The 19,959-nt window shown below is 41.6% G+C and overlaps 1 protein-coding gene across 1 annotated transcript; it reads left to right on the plus strand.

Moving 5' to 3' along the window:
• Nucleotides 1–1,576: 1,576 nt before the first annotated feature.
• On the plus strand, nucleotides 1,577–6,898 carry tmem208 (transmembrane protein 208). The gene is made up of 6 exons (XM_083900500.1): nucleotides 1,577–1,765; nucleotides 3,264–3,359; nucleotides 4,957–5,016; nucleotides 5,131–5,267; nucleotides 5,974–6,058; nucleotides 6,167–6,898. The coding sequence occupies exons 1-6, from the start codon at nucleotides 1,760–1,762 to the stop codon at nucleotides 6,302–6,304; spliced, it is 522 nt and encodes a 173-aa protein (XP_083756626.1). The 5' UTR covers nucleotides 1,577–1,759; the 3' UTR covers nucleotides 6,305–6,898.
• Nucleotides 6,899–19,959: the final 13,061 nt, after the last annotated feature.

Below are 19,959 nucleotides of genomic sequence, written 5' to 3' on the forward strand. Positions count from 1 at the left end.
TTTCTTTTTTCTTTTTACCATATTGTATTTTCTTTTTATTCTATTTTTTAATCTTATCTTACATTTTACTATATTAGAGCGTATTTTTACCTTATTGTATTTTATTTTATTAGAGTCTTACTTATATTTAGAGTGTGATTTGTTTACCATATTGTATTTTATTTTTACCCTATTTTTACTCTTATCTTTACGTTGTCTTTCTTCTTACTTATTATGCCCTTGCACATTTCTGCACCTCTTGTCGCCTTAATTGAGCTGTTGTAAATGTGTGTTTCCCCCCCGGGGGAGGAATAAAGTCATTCAATTCAATTCAATTCAAGAAACTTGACTTGCCCTACCACTGATCTACCCTGGCTAACTCCTCACTTCTTAAAACTTAAGCATATTTTATATCAGCACTTTGTATCTTACTTAAGTACAGTAAATGTCATATACTTTAAGACAGGGGTCTCAAACTGGCGGCCCGGGGGCCACATGCGGCCCCCCAATCGATTACATGTGGCCCCCCACTTAATATCATGTTATAATGAAAACACGGCCTACGACCTCACCGTCTTTTAAGCACAGTGTGTAGCTGAGGCACAGCTGCCAGCGAGGTAATAATAATAATAAGACATTTGGTCATAATTATCCCATTATTAAATGTATCATATACAACATTCAATTTCATATATAAATACACTTGTTAGGAACCGAGCCATGAATGGCAGTCGCTGAAACGGCTCCTTGTTGTCCACACTATTATTGTTTATGTAATTTAAAATCAGTTTTTAATATTAGTACATTAATTTTGCATCATAAATAGTATTAAGTATACGTGTGATATCATGATACATTGTTTTTTTTGTTTTTTTCACTTTCTGTTCTCCACAATAGATGCGCACTGGCCCACAGGTCATTTGAGTTTGAGACCACTGCTTTAAGACGCTTACTTAAGTAATACTATAAAAATAAGATAAGATAAGATAAGATAAGATAGCTTTATTTATCCCACAGTGGGGAGAGAACAGGGTTTCAGCAGCTCCGTATACAGATAAACAATTACACAATATTATAAAAACTGTACATGGAAAGAAATAAGATAAGAGTGAATGTAATAAGGTGCGTATTAGGTTAAGGTAAAAATAAGACAAATCTAAGCAAACAAGACAAACAGGACAACAACTGTAAACAATAACTAAACAGACCAGTAAAAAAACAAAAACTGTAAACAATAACTTAACAGACCAGTTAAAAACAAGAAACTGAACTGTAAACAATAAACATAACAGACCAGTTAAAAACAAAAAAACAAAACTGTAACAACAACTTAACAGACCACAACAACTTAACAGACCAAAACAACTTAACAGACCATAGCCTCAAATACATCGAGCAAATACATCATTTGAATCACAATTTGGTATCCAGTTCCAAATGATGTTTCATGGAGCCCACAGTTATCAACAAAAAGACACAACAAACAGCCAAAAATTTATAATAACAAAGTAAAAAAAAAGGCAAAAACATTTTTTTTAAAGAGAGAGATGTCCCGTCGCGGCTTGATGACGTCACGTCGACGCGCCGGATATGTTGAGACTCAGCAGACAGTCTCTAGTGCTGATGTGTTACAACACAGACTCTGTAGTCACGTCCTTTTTGTCACAATTTGATGCGGTAACGCCGTAGGAAAGAGCAGCGGTTTAGGCAGAGTTTGTTGCGGAAGAAACGGCTTCGGAGGAGCGAACGTCAGCAGCAGTGACCGGTCACAGAGTCACGAATGGCGGTGAGAGGAATCACACACACACGCACACATACATGCAGCTGCTGCAGCAGCAGCGACGACACTTGACTCACTCACTCATTCATTCATCTTTTATTCACCCGTTTACGACAGGGTTAAACCACAGTTTAGCCGCAGAGCAAGAGCTGAACATTCAATGACAAGAGCAGGTATATAAATATAACATGTCATGACACTTAAACACGGTCATATTGAATGAAAACTGTGCACAGTGTCACTGCTAGGATCGTTGTTGTCAGTCTGCTCCTTCATGTCATGTAAGGTTTAGGTTTCAGTTCCATTAAGGCTGAACAAACTTGCAAATCACTTTCCAAATGTCTATTATTTCGGGAATAGTGGCTGCTGCTGGTCTTTGAAACAAGGGAAGCTCATTTCAGGCTCAGTTATTTGCACATCAATTCTTCAAATGAACAACTACAACAAGGAAACGTGACCATTATGTAAAAATGAAATGCTATAATAGTGTTTTTAGTGTGTATATCTCTGATCAAATGGCACACAACGACCAGCTGTTCGTAGACACACTTCCCTCACAAAAACAACAACACAGGACTGAGACGGAAAAGGAATGAACAGCGACATAGTTTAATGTTGTACATCAGAAATGCCCTCAAGCTTTTTTGAATGAAAACAAAGTAGATTTTAAAAGTAGATAGCGGCTCTAGAGCCACATGTGGCACTTCAGCCACTCTGCAGTGGCTCCTTGTAGCTTTAGAGATCAAGGCGACAAATAAAAGTGTTTTAATATCTTGTGCAACATCCAATGTCGAGGTAAAATGCAATATTCAGTACATGTTTGGATGCGTCCTGTCCATCTTTGGATCCACATACCGTTTTTATTGAGCACGAACAACATACAATCCAAATATTTGCTTCGTTTATTTCAAAGTGGGTTCATTTTAATTTCTTTAATTTGCCACAAACAATGAAACAATGGAAGAACCAGGTCTTCTTTGTTATATGCAGCAAAGAAACCAGACAATATTCACATTTTAGAAGCTGAAAAACAGTAAACATGTTTAAATTCTTAAAACAAACAAACAAAAAAACACTCAAACTCATTAATCAATTCTCAAAATAGTTGAAGATTAATTTAGTAATTGCTTGATAGAGATCACATTTATGTGTTATTATGTCACTGAGAGTCACTGTTTGCAACTGGACTGTATTGACTGAAGCAGCACATTAATGCCTGTAGATTGTGTCTATTATGTGTGATTTTAAGAAACTCTGAAATGTACGGTTATTGCATTATTTAGCCCTCAGTTATTCAGTGTAGTAGACTGACATCCTCCCCAACGGCACTTAGACTAGCATCTGATTCAGCAGCTATGGGGACCGAGCTTTTACTGTTACCAGTAAGTCTGCACTAAGCAGTGAGTCTGGTCAGATAAAAAATGCTTAGTATGTTTTACACTTGTCTTGGTTGAATAACAGTGTCATAAACTGCTGATGCTACTCTCTGTGTTTTACTCAACAGCCCAAAGGTAAAGTTGGCACAAAGGGAAAGAAGCAGATCTATGAGGAGAACGAGGCGACTCTGAAGTTCTACACCAGAGTCGTTCTAGGAGCTAATGTAAGAACCTGTTGTTTTTGTGTGTTTTAATTGCAATTGTGTGTTTGGTCACAAAGTATCTGCGAGGCAGACGTAGAATTGTATTCACATTCACTTAAAGCTGCCATACAAATCTTTTAAATGTCAAACAAATGAAAGTCTGCTACATTCAAACCCTCGTCAAATGAGTTCACATAATACTGATGAAGCCCATCAGCTCCACACAACTCTCCTTGTTTTTTAGAATCAGAATCAGCTTTATTGGCCAAGTATGAGGACACATACAAGGAATTTGACTCCGTACATTAAACATAACATAACATGACATAACATGTATGTAACATAGTATTTCTCAGTATAGCAGTGCTCCCACACTGCACACAGACTGAGCAGGTGAGGTGGAAGAAGCACACAGTGCAAGTAAAGTGAGACATGCTTCATATAGCAGCACAGGCTGAGAACACCAAAAACCTCCGGTGAAAAGTTTCAGAAGTCGGAAAGTAGGACTCCGCAATTGCATTTTTATCACAATCACCATTCTGGCGTCTCGCCGGCGCGATTGTTCGATAGCGGAAAATGCGCGATCCGCCAACAGCGATCAACTCGACAGCCGTCCGACTTCGTTCCTGCATGCTCCAATCTGCCTGCGTCTGCACGTTGTCGTCGCTTCAAGTTTCCCGGACACAGTCTGGACAAGTAACTCTACGGTAAAAGACACATAAACAACTCTCAACTTATCACTTCTGTTACGGTGCGTTCCTTTTGTAGTTAGAACTCGCAATTTCCGAGGTCATGGGGGTCATTTCTTACACGGGAACAAACCCTGAACTTGGATTTCCATCGCGGAAACTCAGGGCAACCTCACCAACCTCCTCCTGTTACCGTTAATAAGCACTTCTGTCGTATTTGTTTCACAGTAAATCAGTCACACACATAGTACTGTTTCATTTTTACTCGGGGATGTCGTCATTCCCTGTCCCGATTCCCGAGTTCCGATGTAAGTGGAACGCAATGTTACTTTCTGTGTGTCGGAGTGAATGGGGAGGAGATAGGAAACTAGGTCATACAGACGGCAGTGTTTTCGTTATTAGAGTTCCACAGGAGGCGATAGAGGCTCCGCACTGATAATATTCTCTGTTGTCTGTCCTTGTTCTCACTGTGTCGTCGTTTTTGTTATTGTGAGTGTACGTGCACAATGAAACGGCAGCACTCGTGCAAACTAAGATTTGTTAATTAAGCTAACTGTACCTAAAAAACATGCTCACAGTTTATGTATCGTGTAATACAATATTGCACATCATCAGTATCAAGTCTTTGGCTGGTAAAGTTCAATACGTCCCTGAATAATCCAAATTCCATCATTCATTTGACACAGTTCAGTCCTATGAAAAGAAATGGGAATACATCATATTCGGCATATACTCATTTTGATTTAATTCACAGATAAGGATTTATATGGCACAATGTATAAATAATAAGACAATAATAGGACAATTCCCCACACTGTGGACTATGAACTTTAACCTAACCATTGCTGCTGCCTTTTATTATTGGATCAATATACCGATTTATCGTCTTTAGCTATTTTCAAACTCAAATCATCCGCTGAACTCCACAGGCGATATATGCTGCTGTGAATCTCCTGGTTTTCTACAGTTCTTCTACGATCTGGACATGGGTGAGTGTTTCTGCTTAATGTGATTTCAAATCATAATATCCACTGATCTGATGTGCTCAATTGTAACATTGTTTTCTTTCTTTCTTGGCGCTAATCCTCGTCTGGCTTCTGCAGCTGCTGCTTGTGTTTGCGCTCGCCGTCTATGTCGGGAGTTACCGCTCCATGTCTGCAATGGCCAAGCCGGCGTTTGCTGAGGATGGAAGTCTCCTGGATGGAGGAATAGACTTAAACATGGAGCAGGGAATGGCAGAGTAAGTCATTTCCCGGAAAATACAAAAAAGGATTCAGGTGAATTAGTGTGAAAAATTAAATTTCTATTCATTTAGAACAAAAAATTCTGTCACGAAACTGAAATGTGTAAACTTGCTCACTGTTCCTCACCAAACTCCTTAGAGAAAACCAGCGTTTTTAGCTCACACACACACAGGAGCTGCTGTTCTACCGCTGCCCTGTTTGCTCAGCTTCTGCCACATAAATTAATCCGAGCAAAGAATTTCAAACACTGACATCACAACATACCACGTTTAACGCTTACTGATGGAGGCAGCGGTGGATTAACAATTCGTGTGCTGTGATGTTAAAAAAAATCACTTATTTTCTCTATGGGCTTTGGTGCAGGAGGGGAATGGTTTACAAACGTTGGTTTCCAGCCAGAAAAAAAAGGCTGCGTAAGAAAAAGCAGCAAGCATATTATGAAGTTATTGTAGAATTAAGCAGATGCACATGTTTTGTATTTGGCTGAGCCATTTGTCGAGTGGCTAAAAATAGGTTTTCCCTTCAGTCCCTGCTGGTTCACAAAAATAGCAGTCAAATCAGTGTGGATAGAGAATACTTTCAATCTGACCAAAGAACTGCTGAATTCATTGTTTCCCCTGCCAATGAACGCACACCTTGACCTTAACAAAGCTGATTTGTTTACACCAGTGACATTTTATTGTTTGTACGTTCTATTTTTAGGCACCTGAAGGATGTTATTCTGCTCACAGCCATAGTTCAAGTGCTCAGCACAATCTCCTCTTATTTCTGGTACCTTTGGTTGCTGGTAAGAGCGTTTGTACATTTTGCTCTGTTCCCTCTCTTTATATATTTTTTATTTTTTTGCTTTCCTTTTATCTGATAATTTGACATTTGTGTGATTCTTTGATGTCAGGCCCCGGCCCGTGCCCTGCACCTGCTGTGGGTGAACTTCTTGGGCCCGTGGTTTATGGCAGAAAGCCCGTCGGCACCAGAGGAAGTGAACGAGAAGAAGCAGAGACGACAAGAGCGCAGACAGATGAGGAGATTCTGATGCTGCAGAGCAGCCGGAGCAGTATTTTTATACACAGAATCAAATATACAGATAGCAAAGACCTCATAAGTTATTCAGGAGGAAAATTTGTTATGTTAAACTCGATCCAAATCTGATACCGTGGAACCATATTTTCCATGTTTTCTTCCTGCCTTCTCTTGTAAGCCAGTTTTCTCCCTAAGTTAAAAAATGAAATGTTCCCTGTTTAGATAATATCATTTGTTCTCATGCAGAGATTTAAGAGCTTTTGTGTTGCACAATCCTGCGCCCCATGATTTACTTCCAGTCACACCCATTAAGCACCACGTCCAGAAATGTGTCCAAACTGAATTTTCACTAAATGTCTTTTTTGGATTGAGTCCGATTTTCAAGAAAATCTCTGTCTTATGTAACAGAATTCAATGATCCGTCATGATGGGCCTGAGATTTGCGAGCTGTCGGAATCAAGTGGTTATAAGTCAAGTTTTTACTGGGAACATTTTCGCAATAAAAATCATGTTTTTCATGTGTTTTCAAAAGAAAACGGTCAGTTCTCTGACTCTGTGCCTGCCTTTTTTCCTTTTAAGTTTATTTCTGTAGTCATGACTTAAAATACTCCGCAAGTCTTAAAACATTTCAAAGAAAGGACAAAATGCTTTTGGTGCCTTAATAAATATGTATCAAACACGTTGAAATATTTGTTTTGTTAAACCTATTCTAAAGGGTTACAATGTGACTTTAATTGAGTAAAATGTGCAGGTTTGCCCTCACAAATGGGACGTTTTTTGGTCTAATTTATATAAGTCTGTATCTATAGTTACATGATTAGTTAAAGCTCTAGTGTGTAACTCAAAAGCAAATCTGTTGCATTCAAACGATTGTCCAGTGAGTTCACACAATGCTAATTAATCTCCACGTGACTATTTTGTCTTTGTGTCTGTGGAGACGCATTGTCTAACTCAGGGGTGTCAAACTCAAATGACCTGGGGGCCGTTGAGCGTCTAGATTTGGTCAAGAGGGGGCCGGTCTAACTGTTCAGTCGCAAGGAACCTAATATGAAAACAAAAATAATCCATTGTGATATCGCAATTAAAGCGGAACTAGACCGAAAGTTCCTATTATCGCTGTTTTTTTTATGTGTATCTGCGTCATTACCTTGTTTATGAAGCCCTGACGGTTCGAAACAAACAGTTCAGCCATTGCTGAGAACGTTGTGTTTTATTGTAATCTCGGGGCTCAACGAGATCACTGAAAATCCCGTAATAGTTACGTAAGCAGCGGTTCTCCTGAACAACCGATCGTCCTGCTCCGGGCACTAGTCCGGGCACATCCGGTTACGTACATTGAACCGCAGAAGAAGAATAACGTCCGTTGTGGAGGTGTTTCACGAGCAACAGTGTCTTCTGACTCTGGGTCTGACTCCGGTTTAAAGTCATAAAGGGACTGAGGCGGGGAGTCGTGAAGAAGCTATTTTTAAACACTGTTAAAACAATGTTTTGATAATGAGGAGCAGTGCATCCACCGTTCCAGAGGGGGGCGCTGCGCTTCTGAGAACGGATGTGCTGGATAGTACTGGCCAATCACAAGACACTGTCTTCAAGGGGTGAAAGTTCACTCTGAAATCTCGCAGCAGAAAAACACTGTCAGAAAAGAGGAGGTTTTTGACCATAAAAACAAGTTAATATATGTAAGTAGACCTCCATAACTAACATATATGTGCAACAGGACCACTCTATGTGTGATATTCATGGTGATATCTGACAGAATTTCAAAGTAAAAGTATTTGTTTTGATACAGAACGAGCTAACAAGCTTATGTAATGTTGAATGTAATACATATAATGAGATAATCATGACCGAATGTCTTATTATTACTGCGTTGCTAGCAAAGCATATTTGGTATTATTGTAAGTATAGTATCATTGTATAGAAAGTGTCATGTTTGCATTATAACCTGATATCAAAGGATATCAAAGATAACAAAAAAATGTAGAATGACTGAGTTGCTTCTGCCTCTTCTTTTTCCAAGATAACAATCACTTTCAATATCTGGCAGTTATTATACCGTTTTTATACCGAATCACGGTACTGAGAAGCTGTCGTCACAGATGATTAAAGGTTAAACAGGATGCTGTAAAATGACCATAGGTGAGGAGTGAGCGGTCGTCCGGCTCTTGTGTGATTACCCTGCTGTTGACTGTCGACCTGTCCAGGATGTGACCCCACATTTCCCCCTATGTACTCTATGTCAGCCGGGATTGGCTCCCGCTCCCCATGACCCTCATGTGGAGGATAAAGCAGTTAGAAAAATGAAAGAATTACAGCTTCCACATCTTACTTCAAGGTCGTCGTTCATTGGTCTGCAGGGATGGACAAAGCAGGGATCCCTTTTTTTTTTTTTTTTTTTTTTTTAAGTGTACATTTAGAGTTTAGGGTTTTCGTCACCAGTTTCTTTAACTTCGGAAATAATGCATTGTTCTTGTAGTGTTTAGTGGTAAATGCATTCTTTATTGTTTAAGAGGATATTGAAATCCCAATCTCTTATTGTATCTACTGCATCTAATCACAAACAACCACAAATAATGATTTTTATTAAAATGCCCACTTTAAAGGTGCCATATGTAAGAATGTGGCCAAGAACGGTTACTACATTCAAATTCAAAATACCAAGGTCTTTTAGGTTTTGTTTTCTGACGTAACTGGCAACCTGGCAGCTGAGACTCTACTGACTGCAATGATTGGTAGACGGCGGTAGGTGGCGCCACATGCCAAAACATGATTTTAAAACATAAAGATGATTTGCAGTCTGCAAAATATTTTTTTTAATGCAAATATTTTGTCTGTATTGTTGTTGTTGGTGAGTTCAGTTTGTTATATGAACATTATCCTTGAGTCTCTGTGACATATTAGGAGGATGTTATGGCCAGTTGCTTTAGATTTATTACATAATGCACCTTTAACATTCATTTTACTGGAATTTGTGTAGATTTGATGTCATTATTTTGATGTACATTGGCGTGTCCTGTGCCACACAAGGCACTCGTAAACACTCCGGCCTCCTGAATGAAAGGGCAGCTTCACGTTTGAGGGGAAAGCAGGGCAATCAGCAAAATGTTAAATACATGTTGACATGACAGTGTCAGAATAAGTTGAACATCAAAGCAACGTTCCTGGCTGCAGCTCTCCAGACACCATCTCATCTTGTGCCAAAGTCTCTTGAAACGGCTCATACATTTGAGATTAGTGATTTAAGATTAAAGCTCACAAACCAATGCACAGATGACAGTTTAATCCCCTAATACTGTAGAAACGTCAGCCACTTGGTGCACGGCTACGTTTAAGCGTTCCTTTTTCCATCCGGTGAGCTGAGCCTTGTCCTCGGGCGCAGAATTGTTTATCATCGCGTTCACTAAGTGACTTTTTACAGTCGATCCAAGTGTTGACAAAATGTATTCTGCGTCGATGTTCGTGCTCAGACTCCGTAGAGAGTGAGTGGGCTTGCCAAAGCCCAAATCTGCTCCCAGTATAATTACAGATTTGTCATTATTGTTCCTTATTGTTCCATCCGTGCTTACCCAGCTCAACAAGCTATGACCTGCACTCTTCAGGTTTCGAGGGGAATCACTGGAAACATCCTGAATCCTGTTCAAATCACACACACGAAAAAACAGCAAGCCAACTTTAGCCTCACATACAGTACATGCAGGAATTTAAAGGTGAAGTAAGTAGTTTATAGTGCCATCTAGAGGAGAGGCTGAAATTTACAACAAAGAACTGCTCCTCTGCTCACCCCCTCCCTTCCCTGAGCGCTACGGTATCCACAGCCGGTCAAATGTCATCCTCGTCGTCTTTCTCCGTGTCAGCAGATGAGGTTCGTGAGGCGAGGGAGAGGGCGGAGCTACCGCGGCCGTAGCAGACGAAGCGGAGAGAGAGGAGGCGGGACTTCAGCTACAAGTAAAGAGACGATTGATTTGTTCTCTCGCGTTTGTCCTTACAGGCTCCGGTAGAAACATGGCGTCTCTCTGCTAACAGTGGCTATGCAACCGTGGCCCGCGACCGTGTTATTTTACATGACTTTTTGAAACACTACGAAAATGAAACAAAAACTATTATACAGCGACTAGACAGGAGCACATAATATGTATAAAAAAGTGGATTTTGGGTCATATAAACCCAGAAATACTACACATTGTCCCTTTAAATAGTTGTGTTCTCTTTTTTGTTTTTTTTTAACCCCAGCTTCGTTCCTTTTTTCTAAAACATCAACATCCCCACAAGCTTTTACAAAATGACACTGCCTCTACTTTGCCTGCCCTCCTTCCTTCCAGCCCTGTGGTCCTATACTGTCTCTATTATAGGGTTATAAACAAAGTAACCAAAATTAGAGCAGCACGGCACCCAGTTGTCAGGGCCAATCCCAGATGTGGGCTTTGAGAGGGACCATGCTGCAGTGTAATTTAGCACTGGGCCACTTACTTTGCACGTAACTAACCCCCCCCCCCCCGACAAACTCACATGTGTGCTCCGTGTTTCCCCGACTGTTGATGTTTTCACTAAGAAGATTTTGCAGAATCTCCAGTAAAAGGATTAGAAGAGAACGAACAAAGACGTTTGTCGTTGTTGTTCCTTTTTTGGCGTAATCGCACGCAAACTTTCCATCGCGGCGTCTCCTCTGTGTCTTGTCGGGCCGATTTTTTAAGACAGAGGGAGAGTGGGAGAGAGCGAGGTTCTTGTTTACTATAGCTGTAAAAAAAAAAAAAGAAGAATTCATCCTGACAAGACGGAATCAGGGAGTTGGAGCTGCATTCCATTCTGCAGGCGTTGTGAGTCATTTTCATACAATAACCTAAAAAAAAAAACACTCAACCGTTTGAAGCCATTAAACTGTGGAATTAATGTAAAAAAAAAAAAAAAAAATTGTCGAGCCAGAAATTAAAAAAACAAAACTGTGAGTGATAAGCAGCCAGCAGTGTGGAGGCTTTTGTCTCATTGACTTTGACACAACATGGCCTTCCTTCACATTTGAGACCCTTTTGCACTCACAGAGCCAGACAAAACAGGAAATTGGGGGGCATTTGGGCAACAGTCAAGCCTTTGACCCTTGAACTGCAGCACTCCCCGTCTTTGAAGTCCAGAGAGTGAATCACAAGCAATTACATGCGATGCCGAGTGTGTTCCCTTGAACATTCGGCCTCTGCTGTGTAAACAGAATCAGATCTGTGTTTGGCAGAACTGTGGGTGTAGTCCTTCTGAAGTTCATCATCTCTGCTCTCTTTCAACCTTGTTTTGACTCTGGACTAAAGTGACCCAAACACTGGAGGAGTGGCCAGTGTCCCGACATTCATTTAATCGTCCCGTGGGTCACATTTAGAGGAATATACTTCCCATATGTGTGTTTGTATTAGATTATAATTGCTTTAAAATGTTTTTTTTTTGTTTTTCGAGGCTTTTCCTTAGAGATGTTCCGATACCATTTTTTCCCTCCTGATACCGATTCCGATACTTGTGCTGTTAGTATCGGCCCATACCGAGTAGCGATACAGATACCAATGTGTTATAATCTTCATTATTTTCTTTTTCTTTTTTTAAATCATACTACATCATTGTGGTGAGGCCTGGCCCAGGTTAAACCCTTTTAAAAACATGAATGAATACAGCAAATGGAAGCCATTTATATTTTTATTTTCAATTTTTAAATTGAACAGAATAAAACAGTAGTGCAACAGAAACTTAACTAAATAAATCTAGAAATAAACTCCTTTGATAAAACTTGATTGCTGCTGTTAAAGTAGACATATTATAGCCTATTTCTCCAAGTTAACCTAGTTCCCTGGTGTCCTAATGAACATGTCTGTGACATGCTTTGGTCAAAATACCTTAAGGATGAAGCACCACAGCAGTTTAATCACTCTACCAAAATAGCCCTGTTCAGAACGCTCAGTTTTGAGTGCCTGTCTCTTTAAATATGCAAATGAGACACAGGAAACTACGTCAGCGTCACTGAGGCTGCAGTTGGTCCTTCTTTTCCTTGGTGTTCTTTACCGTGACGCGGCTTCAAATGTTTGATGAAGTTGCCGGTGTTAAAATGTGCAACACTCGTGCCGCCCCTCGAAATTGCTTCTTTGTATAAGGTTGCATGTCGCAGTCTTAAGCCCAATTTATACTCCTGCGTAAGTGCTCTGCGTAGGCTACGCAGAGTCCTCTGCGTCGACGCAGAACCTGTCGAAGAGCCTCTGCGTCGTCTCCGGCTGCACGGAATATTTTTTAAGTGTCCGTCACTCCGTCAAGGGACAACGGAGACGGCAAGAGCTGCGATTGGTCCTCAGGACAGGCCGAGCGAAGCTGCTCTGTGCCGGCTCACAGTGAGCACCGAGCGTCCAAAGAGGGCGGAGCTGAACACCGTCGACTTCGTCGCTGCCGAACTATAGATACGTCATATCTTAACACACACAGCACGTTTAGACTCTAAATGGACAATTTCTCGCCTCAAATTATCTTAAAACTGCGTTCCGTCACACAGAAAAGTGACAAACGGCCACTGTTTCAACAACAACAGTCTTTCTCTCTCTTTCTCCCTCGGACGCCATTGCTCACTGTAGCCAAAAGCACAACAACCTTGCGCAGCGACCCCTACTGATCGGGCGGGAAATTGCAGCGCCTATCCGTCACCACGACGCAGAAGTATAAAGGCTCGAGGCGTCTCCGTGGTGACGCAGACGGATAACGCATTACGCAGTCGGAGAAGTATAATGTGGCCTTTACTGGTGGGAGCGTCCAGTGTGAAATACTGCCAAACCGCCGACATGATGCGCTAACGTTAGCTCCTTAGTTAACGTCAGCTGATCAATTCTTCTTCGTGCCTCTAAAACAGCAGCTGCCGGTGGCAGCACAGCGCAACTGTTTTAAGAGCGACAAAGAAGAACTCTGTCAGCGCTAACCAGTGAACGGATTCCTATTTCTAATAAATGACGTGGTATCGGATCGGTGCCTGGACTCCAGGACTCGCCGATACCGGTGCAGGCGTTTTCTGCAGTATCAGAGGCCTTTCCGATACCGGTATTGGAACAAGTCTACTTTTCATGTTCATGTATATTTTAGGCAAGGACCATGGTCTATAGAGGCTGCCATCTTGTGTTTGATCAACTCTATAACGCACACATTTTTTGTTGGCTTTTGCTGTGATCGGTATTTGGGGGAGTGAACGTGTTATTTTCTTCATCATCATTGATGCGAATTTCTTGCACAACACTAATGCCTCTTTTCCTTCAATACAGTTCTGGCTCTACTCGACTCAGTTTGGTCGCTTTCCATTGACTCCATTGTACCTCGTCAAGGTGGGCGGGGTCGTCACGGCGCGGCATAGTTTTATACGCGACACAAACTTGTGACGGTCAAAGCAGTTGTTTTCAGTGGAACTCAATCATTAGTTAAAAAGATGAGTTCGGCATTTCTGTCTGACACTGAACAGAAATACGACTGAACGCGTTGTGATTTGTCTCACGATTGCTGGCTTTCAACAGTGCTGTCACTAAATACACCAGACTCCTCTGTTAAATATAGATTTTAGACATATATTTGATAAATGTTGGAGATTAACGCACGTTTTCAGAATTCTCAAGTCTTTTTAACTGATCTACAGTTTCGGCATTGTTCGGTTTGAGTCTTGTGTCGGACGTCGCGCTCATGACTCATCCAGTGACGACACTCTCTGACCAATCAGTGGCCGGCAGACTGTCAAAGTCACATTTTAAGGCCACATTATACTTCTCCGACTGCGTATGCGTTATCCGTCTGCGTCACCACGGAGACGCCTCGAGCCTTTATACTTCTGCGTCGTGATGACGGACACGCTGCAATTTCCCGCCCGATCAGTAGGGGTCGCTGCGCAAGGTTGTTGTGCTTCTGGCTACAGTGAGCAATGGCGTCTGAGAAAGAAAGAGAGAGAAAGACTGTTGTTGTTGGAACAGCGGCCGTTTCTCACTTTTCTGTGTCACGGAACACAGTTTTAAGATAATTTGAGGCGAGAAATTGGCCATTTAGAGTCTAAACATGTGCTGTGTGTGTTAAGATATGACGTATTTATAGTTCGGCAGCGGCGTTATCGGCGGGGATCAGCTCCGCCTCTGTCAGGACGCCCGGAGCGCACTGAGAGCCGGCACAGAGCAGCTTAGCTCAGCCTGTCCTGAGGACCAATCGCAGCTCTTGCCGTCTCCGTAGTCCCTTGACGGAGTGACGGACACTTAAAAAATATTTCGTGCAGACGGAGACGACGCAGAGGCTCTTCGACAGGCTCTGCGTTGAACGCAGAGTCTCTACGTAGCTACGCAGAGCACTTTACGCAGAAGTATAAATTGGGCTTTAGTTTCGGCTCAGCTTGGCACCTCACCAGAGTCGGTACTTTCCTCAATGGAAAAGCAAAAAGAAATGAGCCGAGTCGAGTCGTGCTCGAACTGTAAAATGGAAAAGCTCCATAAGTTTCACGTTCATCTTCTACATTCACCTGGGTTCAAAAATCTCAGTTACACCTGCTAATTTTAGTGCGAAAGAGGCTGTCGGAGACACAAATTCTTACACACTGGACCTTTTTAGTAGCTTTAAAAAGTAAGAATAAAACAAGACCACGGCCAGTCTTTCTCTTTATGGTGCATATGTTTTTTCGCTACTAAGAAATAAGCATTGCTATTTCCAGCATCATCGCATTCGCAGCTTAAAGACGACACCGGCCAGGGAGCGTTCACAGCTTCCAACGTGTCCTTAAAAGGAAGCTGACAAGAATTACTGCTGCATTTCACTTTTGTGTGTGTGTGTGTGTGTGTGTGTGTCGGAGAAACCATCCTGAACCTCAGACTTGGTGGCAAATACTCCACCTTCCTCAGAGATTGTCACCTCCGTTTAACCTCTCACTCTGTCCGCTGCCAGCACGTCATCTGCTCCTGTTTGTCACCAGCTGCAAACTGAAGACAGATTTTTACAAATCAATAAAACCTTGGACACGACGTCTCATCTGTTAATGTGCCACAGCCATTAGCAGATTATTTTTTATTTATTTTTTTTTAGATATGAGAATATTTCACTGCATTTGGGGGTCACTCTCCAGCGTGTTTATTGAAGCTGCTTTTAAAATATTGGACAGTAACGTGTATTGGGTTTATGATTATGGTTATGATGAACGAGGTATTTGCAGATAAACACCTCCCCAAAGGAGAGCTATCCCGATGTCTGTCTCCTGCGTAAATCAAAAATATAACTGTGCACTTTTGCGTTGTATTTCAAGGATGGATTAGCAACTGGGCAAACGTCCCGTGTGACCCAGACACCCAGGCCCCACAGCCCCAGACTATCATTTATTCTTATCCATATCATATCCTTATCCATAGCTCATTTGGGTCTTTTTTTTTTTTTTTTTTTTTTTTTAATCATTTCAGCTTTCTGCAAATTTGCTCCACTGAAGTACAGTTACACTTATGATGGGACTCCATGTTGTATTATCTTATTATTTTTATCAAATTGCTTCAATACTCTTTGGTAACTAGTAATGAACAACCAGTCGCGACATCATCCATATGTGTGCCAATCTCAGTAGGCGGGGTTAAACCCTGGACAGTTAGCCAGTCTATCATAGGGACACATATAGAGACAAACAAACATCCACTCTGACACATATGGTCAATTTAGAGTGTCCAATTTGCTTAATCCCCATATTGCATGTTTTTGGACTGGCTTAAACCCGGAGATGACCCACGCACACACGGGGAGAACATGCTAATCATGCAGAAATCATTATCCTCTGGTGCCAATCCCAGCTGACAAAGCGGAGTACACCCTGGACAGCACAGGGTCACATAGAGACAAAAAAACATCCACTCTCACACTCACACCTGAGGTCAATTCCAATTTCCAATTTGCCTAATCCCTAAATCTGCATGTTTTTGGACTGTGGGAGGAAACTGGAGAACCTGGGGTAAACCCATGCACGTAGAAAAAGCCCTTTGTTTCCGACCGGGTCGCTAACTATTAACCACTGTGACAAGAATCTGAACTCCCACCAGAAAAAAGATGTCACCTGCAACCAGGCCCTTAGCAGTAGCATTTTGCATCTACAAGCCCACCATTAGATGTCACTAATGCTTACTCACTGGACTTTTTTAAGTTTGCTCCCATATTATGGGAGTTAACAGGTTTCATTTATCAGAAGAGATGATTTACAGTGCAGCAGAAGTGGATATAACCCCTTTTCCACAAACATTACCAGAAGCTTTTTGACCTGAGGAAAATAATTCCAGAAAACGACATTCAGTCGAGAAGTCAAGAAGACCCGGGTTCCTGGGTTCGAGCCCCGTTTGGAACAAGGGCCTTTCTGCAAGGAGTTTGCATGTTCTCCCCGTGTGTGTGTGTGGGTTTTATCCAGGTTCTCTGGCTTCCTCCCACAGTCCAAAAACATGCGATATTAGGTGAATTGGTCACTCTAAATTGACCGTAGGTGTGAGATTGTGTCACACGTTTGTCTCTATTTATGGCCCTGCGATGGACTGGCAAACTGTCCAGGGTGTGACCCCGCCTATCGCCCAATGTCAGCTGAGATAGGCACAGCAACCCCCGCGACCCTCTGGTGCAGGATAACGTGGTAGAGGATGGATGGACATTCATGGTCGTTTCATGGCCAACTCGAGAAGGTCCTGCTGCACCTCTTCCTCAGCAAATACGAAAGAGCCTGGACCTCATCACCTTTCCACTTGTCGTACGTCCTTTTCTTTTGCGCCATATTTCTGATTGCAAAGAGAACAGGTTCTTTTATCTCCGTCTTATTTTAAAGATCTTGTTTACAGTTGGGTTGCAGCCACACGAGTTCATCAGCTGCAAAATGTGTTCCACCAATCAGCGTTCTTCAGCACACAGCCCCGCCCCTCTAGAGTTCCTGCTAATCTGAAAAGTCCCTATAGGTACAGACTGTTCCTACTCGCGACCAGGGACTTTTCAGATGACCTTTCATGACTTTCACTGTACCGTACAGTTAAACATGCGAGACCTTGGGGCTATAGTTTCTGCAGGTGAACGACACCACAGAGATAAACCTTTGACTTTAATCTGATCCGTAGAACCGAGAACATCGTGGACATCAGAAATGAATTATCCTCAGCATCTCAGTGTTTGCTTTACTGGTCAATCTGACTTCAGCCTCGTTGGGTCATCGATATTAAGTTACTCACTGTTCCTCATTGTGAAGGTTGTGAACTTTTCATCGGCACATTTTGTTCACTTAGATAAACTGGCTAAAGTAACTGTGAGCCGCCGCCTTCTCGTGAGGAAACACGCGTCTGTCAGAGACTGTGGGTAAATTTACTTCAAGATAAGTAACGTGAAACATATCCTTTCTTTTCTTACCTTGGACGTGAGCATGAATTTAAGGTCATCTTAGGAAAAACTGAGAAATCAGCAGAAATGTCGGGTTAATAAAAAAGAAGTTTTCTTCCACAAACTGATTTAGTACGTTGAGAAAAAGTTTTTCTTCAAATGAGGTTTCTGTACTAAAGTGGTTCATTGTTTTCTGAGTTAAAATAGGAGATTTATCCCAAAATGCAGCTTTTTTTTAAGCTGAAGTAGAACGAAAAAGTTAAACATGAAGCAATGCTGCATGCTCATCTTCAAGGAAGGTTTGTAAACATTAACTAACGGTGCTTACCAGAACTTAAACCTAACCTTGATGTCTGGAAAAATCTAACTACGCACTATTAAATGAAAAAGAATGAGCACTAATACAAATAAATATGCTATTATGCCAGGATATTATCATGTAAAAAATCAAAAATGACAAATAAAAACTGAAAAACATATATATATATATATATACAGTATATATACATACACTATAAAACAATAGCATCTAACTTCTATATCCAACTTTTATTAAGAAATAATACAAGTTAGGAGATAGTTCACAGTTTTAATGATTTAAAAATAACACTCTGGACCTCCACAGACCTTTGACAATGATATAAAATGTTTTTGCTAAAAGGCAGTTTTTAGAAAACGTAACGAGAATAAAACCATGATGTCCTTGTGAGCTCTTGACCTTTGAGGGAAGCGATTCCTCATCTCCTGTTGTCTCTGTGCTGTAATCTTCCCGGTACATTCATACAAAGCTCAGTGTCTGAGTAAGAAACCAGCGACGTGACACAGTTGAAACATCCAGCACGTCGTGTTTCCCCCTTCCTCTTCGTCCGGTAAGTGACCTCAGTGAGAACCAGTGACTGATGCTGATGACATGTTGGCGACAATGACTAAAACTGGCCGAGTCGACCTCTTTCCATTCATCGCCCCGGCTCTGCATGTTTGTGTTTTCACTTTAAAATAAATAAATAAACCAAACGTCCTCATACGTGAGTGACCACAGGCAATTAGTTGCGGCGGTGGCGCCACTGTCCGCATGACTCCGGCTGAATCAGGATCAGCGAGGGACAGACTCCATCTCACCGGGTTCCCTTCCTCTTCCTTTGTTTTCGTCCCGTATCCTTCCTTGTTTTCTTAAATACTGCCGTCCAGTAACAAAAATACAATACTGTGAAAGTAAACAAATGCACAAATATAATTTTAATACAACCTCAGAACAAGGCTTTTGGTCCACGACTGTTGTTTCTGATTGATGGCTTTGTGACTGTGAAGCATCGCAGAACATCGTATATCGTAAATATTTTTTTATGTTGCACTTTGAATGGAGCAGGAGGATTAACAGAGAGACAGGATATGACAGGGAGTTTGTTTGCCTGTTGGTCACAAAGAGATAAAAATGGAAATGGAAAAGTTTTTTTATGATTATTATTAGTCTGTTATTGTGTCTCTTGGGACATGGCCATTGTGTGTCTACCTCTATTTGATGGCGTTTAACTTGATCTTTTATGAAGTTTTCTTGAAGGCAGGTATATTTTCTCTAGCCACATCATGTCTCATGATAACTTGGACAAATATGGTGTCCTTTCATGCTTTGCGTTATTGATAAATAATGTAAATTAAAGCTCACATAGAGTGGTCCTGTTGCACATATAGTTATTTACATAAATTAACTTGGTCAAAAACCTCCTAGTTGCTGTAAACGAGCCGATAGAAATCTCTCTTTTCTGACGCTGTTCCACAGCCGCGATATTTCAGACTGAACTCTTGCACCCAGAAGACAGAATGTGTTGTGATTGGCCAGCCAGCGTAGAGGCTTCCCAACTGTCTTGTGATTGGCCAGTACCCGGAAGCGACATAATCAGCACACCCGCTCTCAGAAGCGCAGCGCCCCCCTCTGGAACGGTGGATGCACTGCTACTCATTATCACAACATTGTTTTAACAATGTTTAAAAATAGCTTCTTCACGACTCCCCGTCGCAGTCCCTTTGACGACCTTTGACCCAGAGTCAGAAGACACTGTCGCTCGTGAAACACCTCCACAACGGACGTTATTCTTCTTCTGCGGTTCAATGTACGCAACCGGATGTGCCCGGACTAGTGCCCGGAGCAGGAGGATCTGCTGTTCAGGAGAACCGTTGTTTACGTAACCAGACCAGGTTTTTTCAGAGATCTCGCTGAGCCTGAGATTACAATAAAACACAGCGTTCTCAGCAGTGACTGAACTGTTTGTTTAGAACCTTCAGGGCTTCGTAAACAAGGTAATGACGCAGATACACACCAAACAACAT

The sequence above is a fragment of the Microchirus variegatus genome (genome assembly GCF_963457635.1).
Source record: "Microchirus variegatus genome assembly, chromosome: 14".
Lineage (NCBI taxonomy): Eukaryota > Metazoa > Chordata > Actinopteri > Pleuronectiformes > Soleidae > Microchirus > Microchirus variegatus.

What these genes read in the sequence shown, in the direction of transcription:
- tmem208 (XM_083900500.1), top strand. An exon ending in CTTCTACGATCTGGACATGG is followed by an intron (nt 5,017 to 5,130) that starts GTGAGTGTTTCT and finishes TGGCTTCTGCAG; the next exon opens with CTGCTGCTTGTGTTTGCGCT. An exon ending in TCTGGTACCTTTGGTTGCTG is followed by an intron (nt 6,059 to 6,166) that starts GTAAGAGCGTTT and finishes CTTTGATGTCAG; the next exon opens with GCCCCGGCCCGTGCCCTGCA.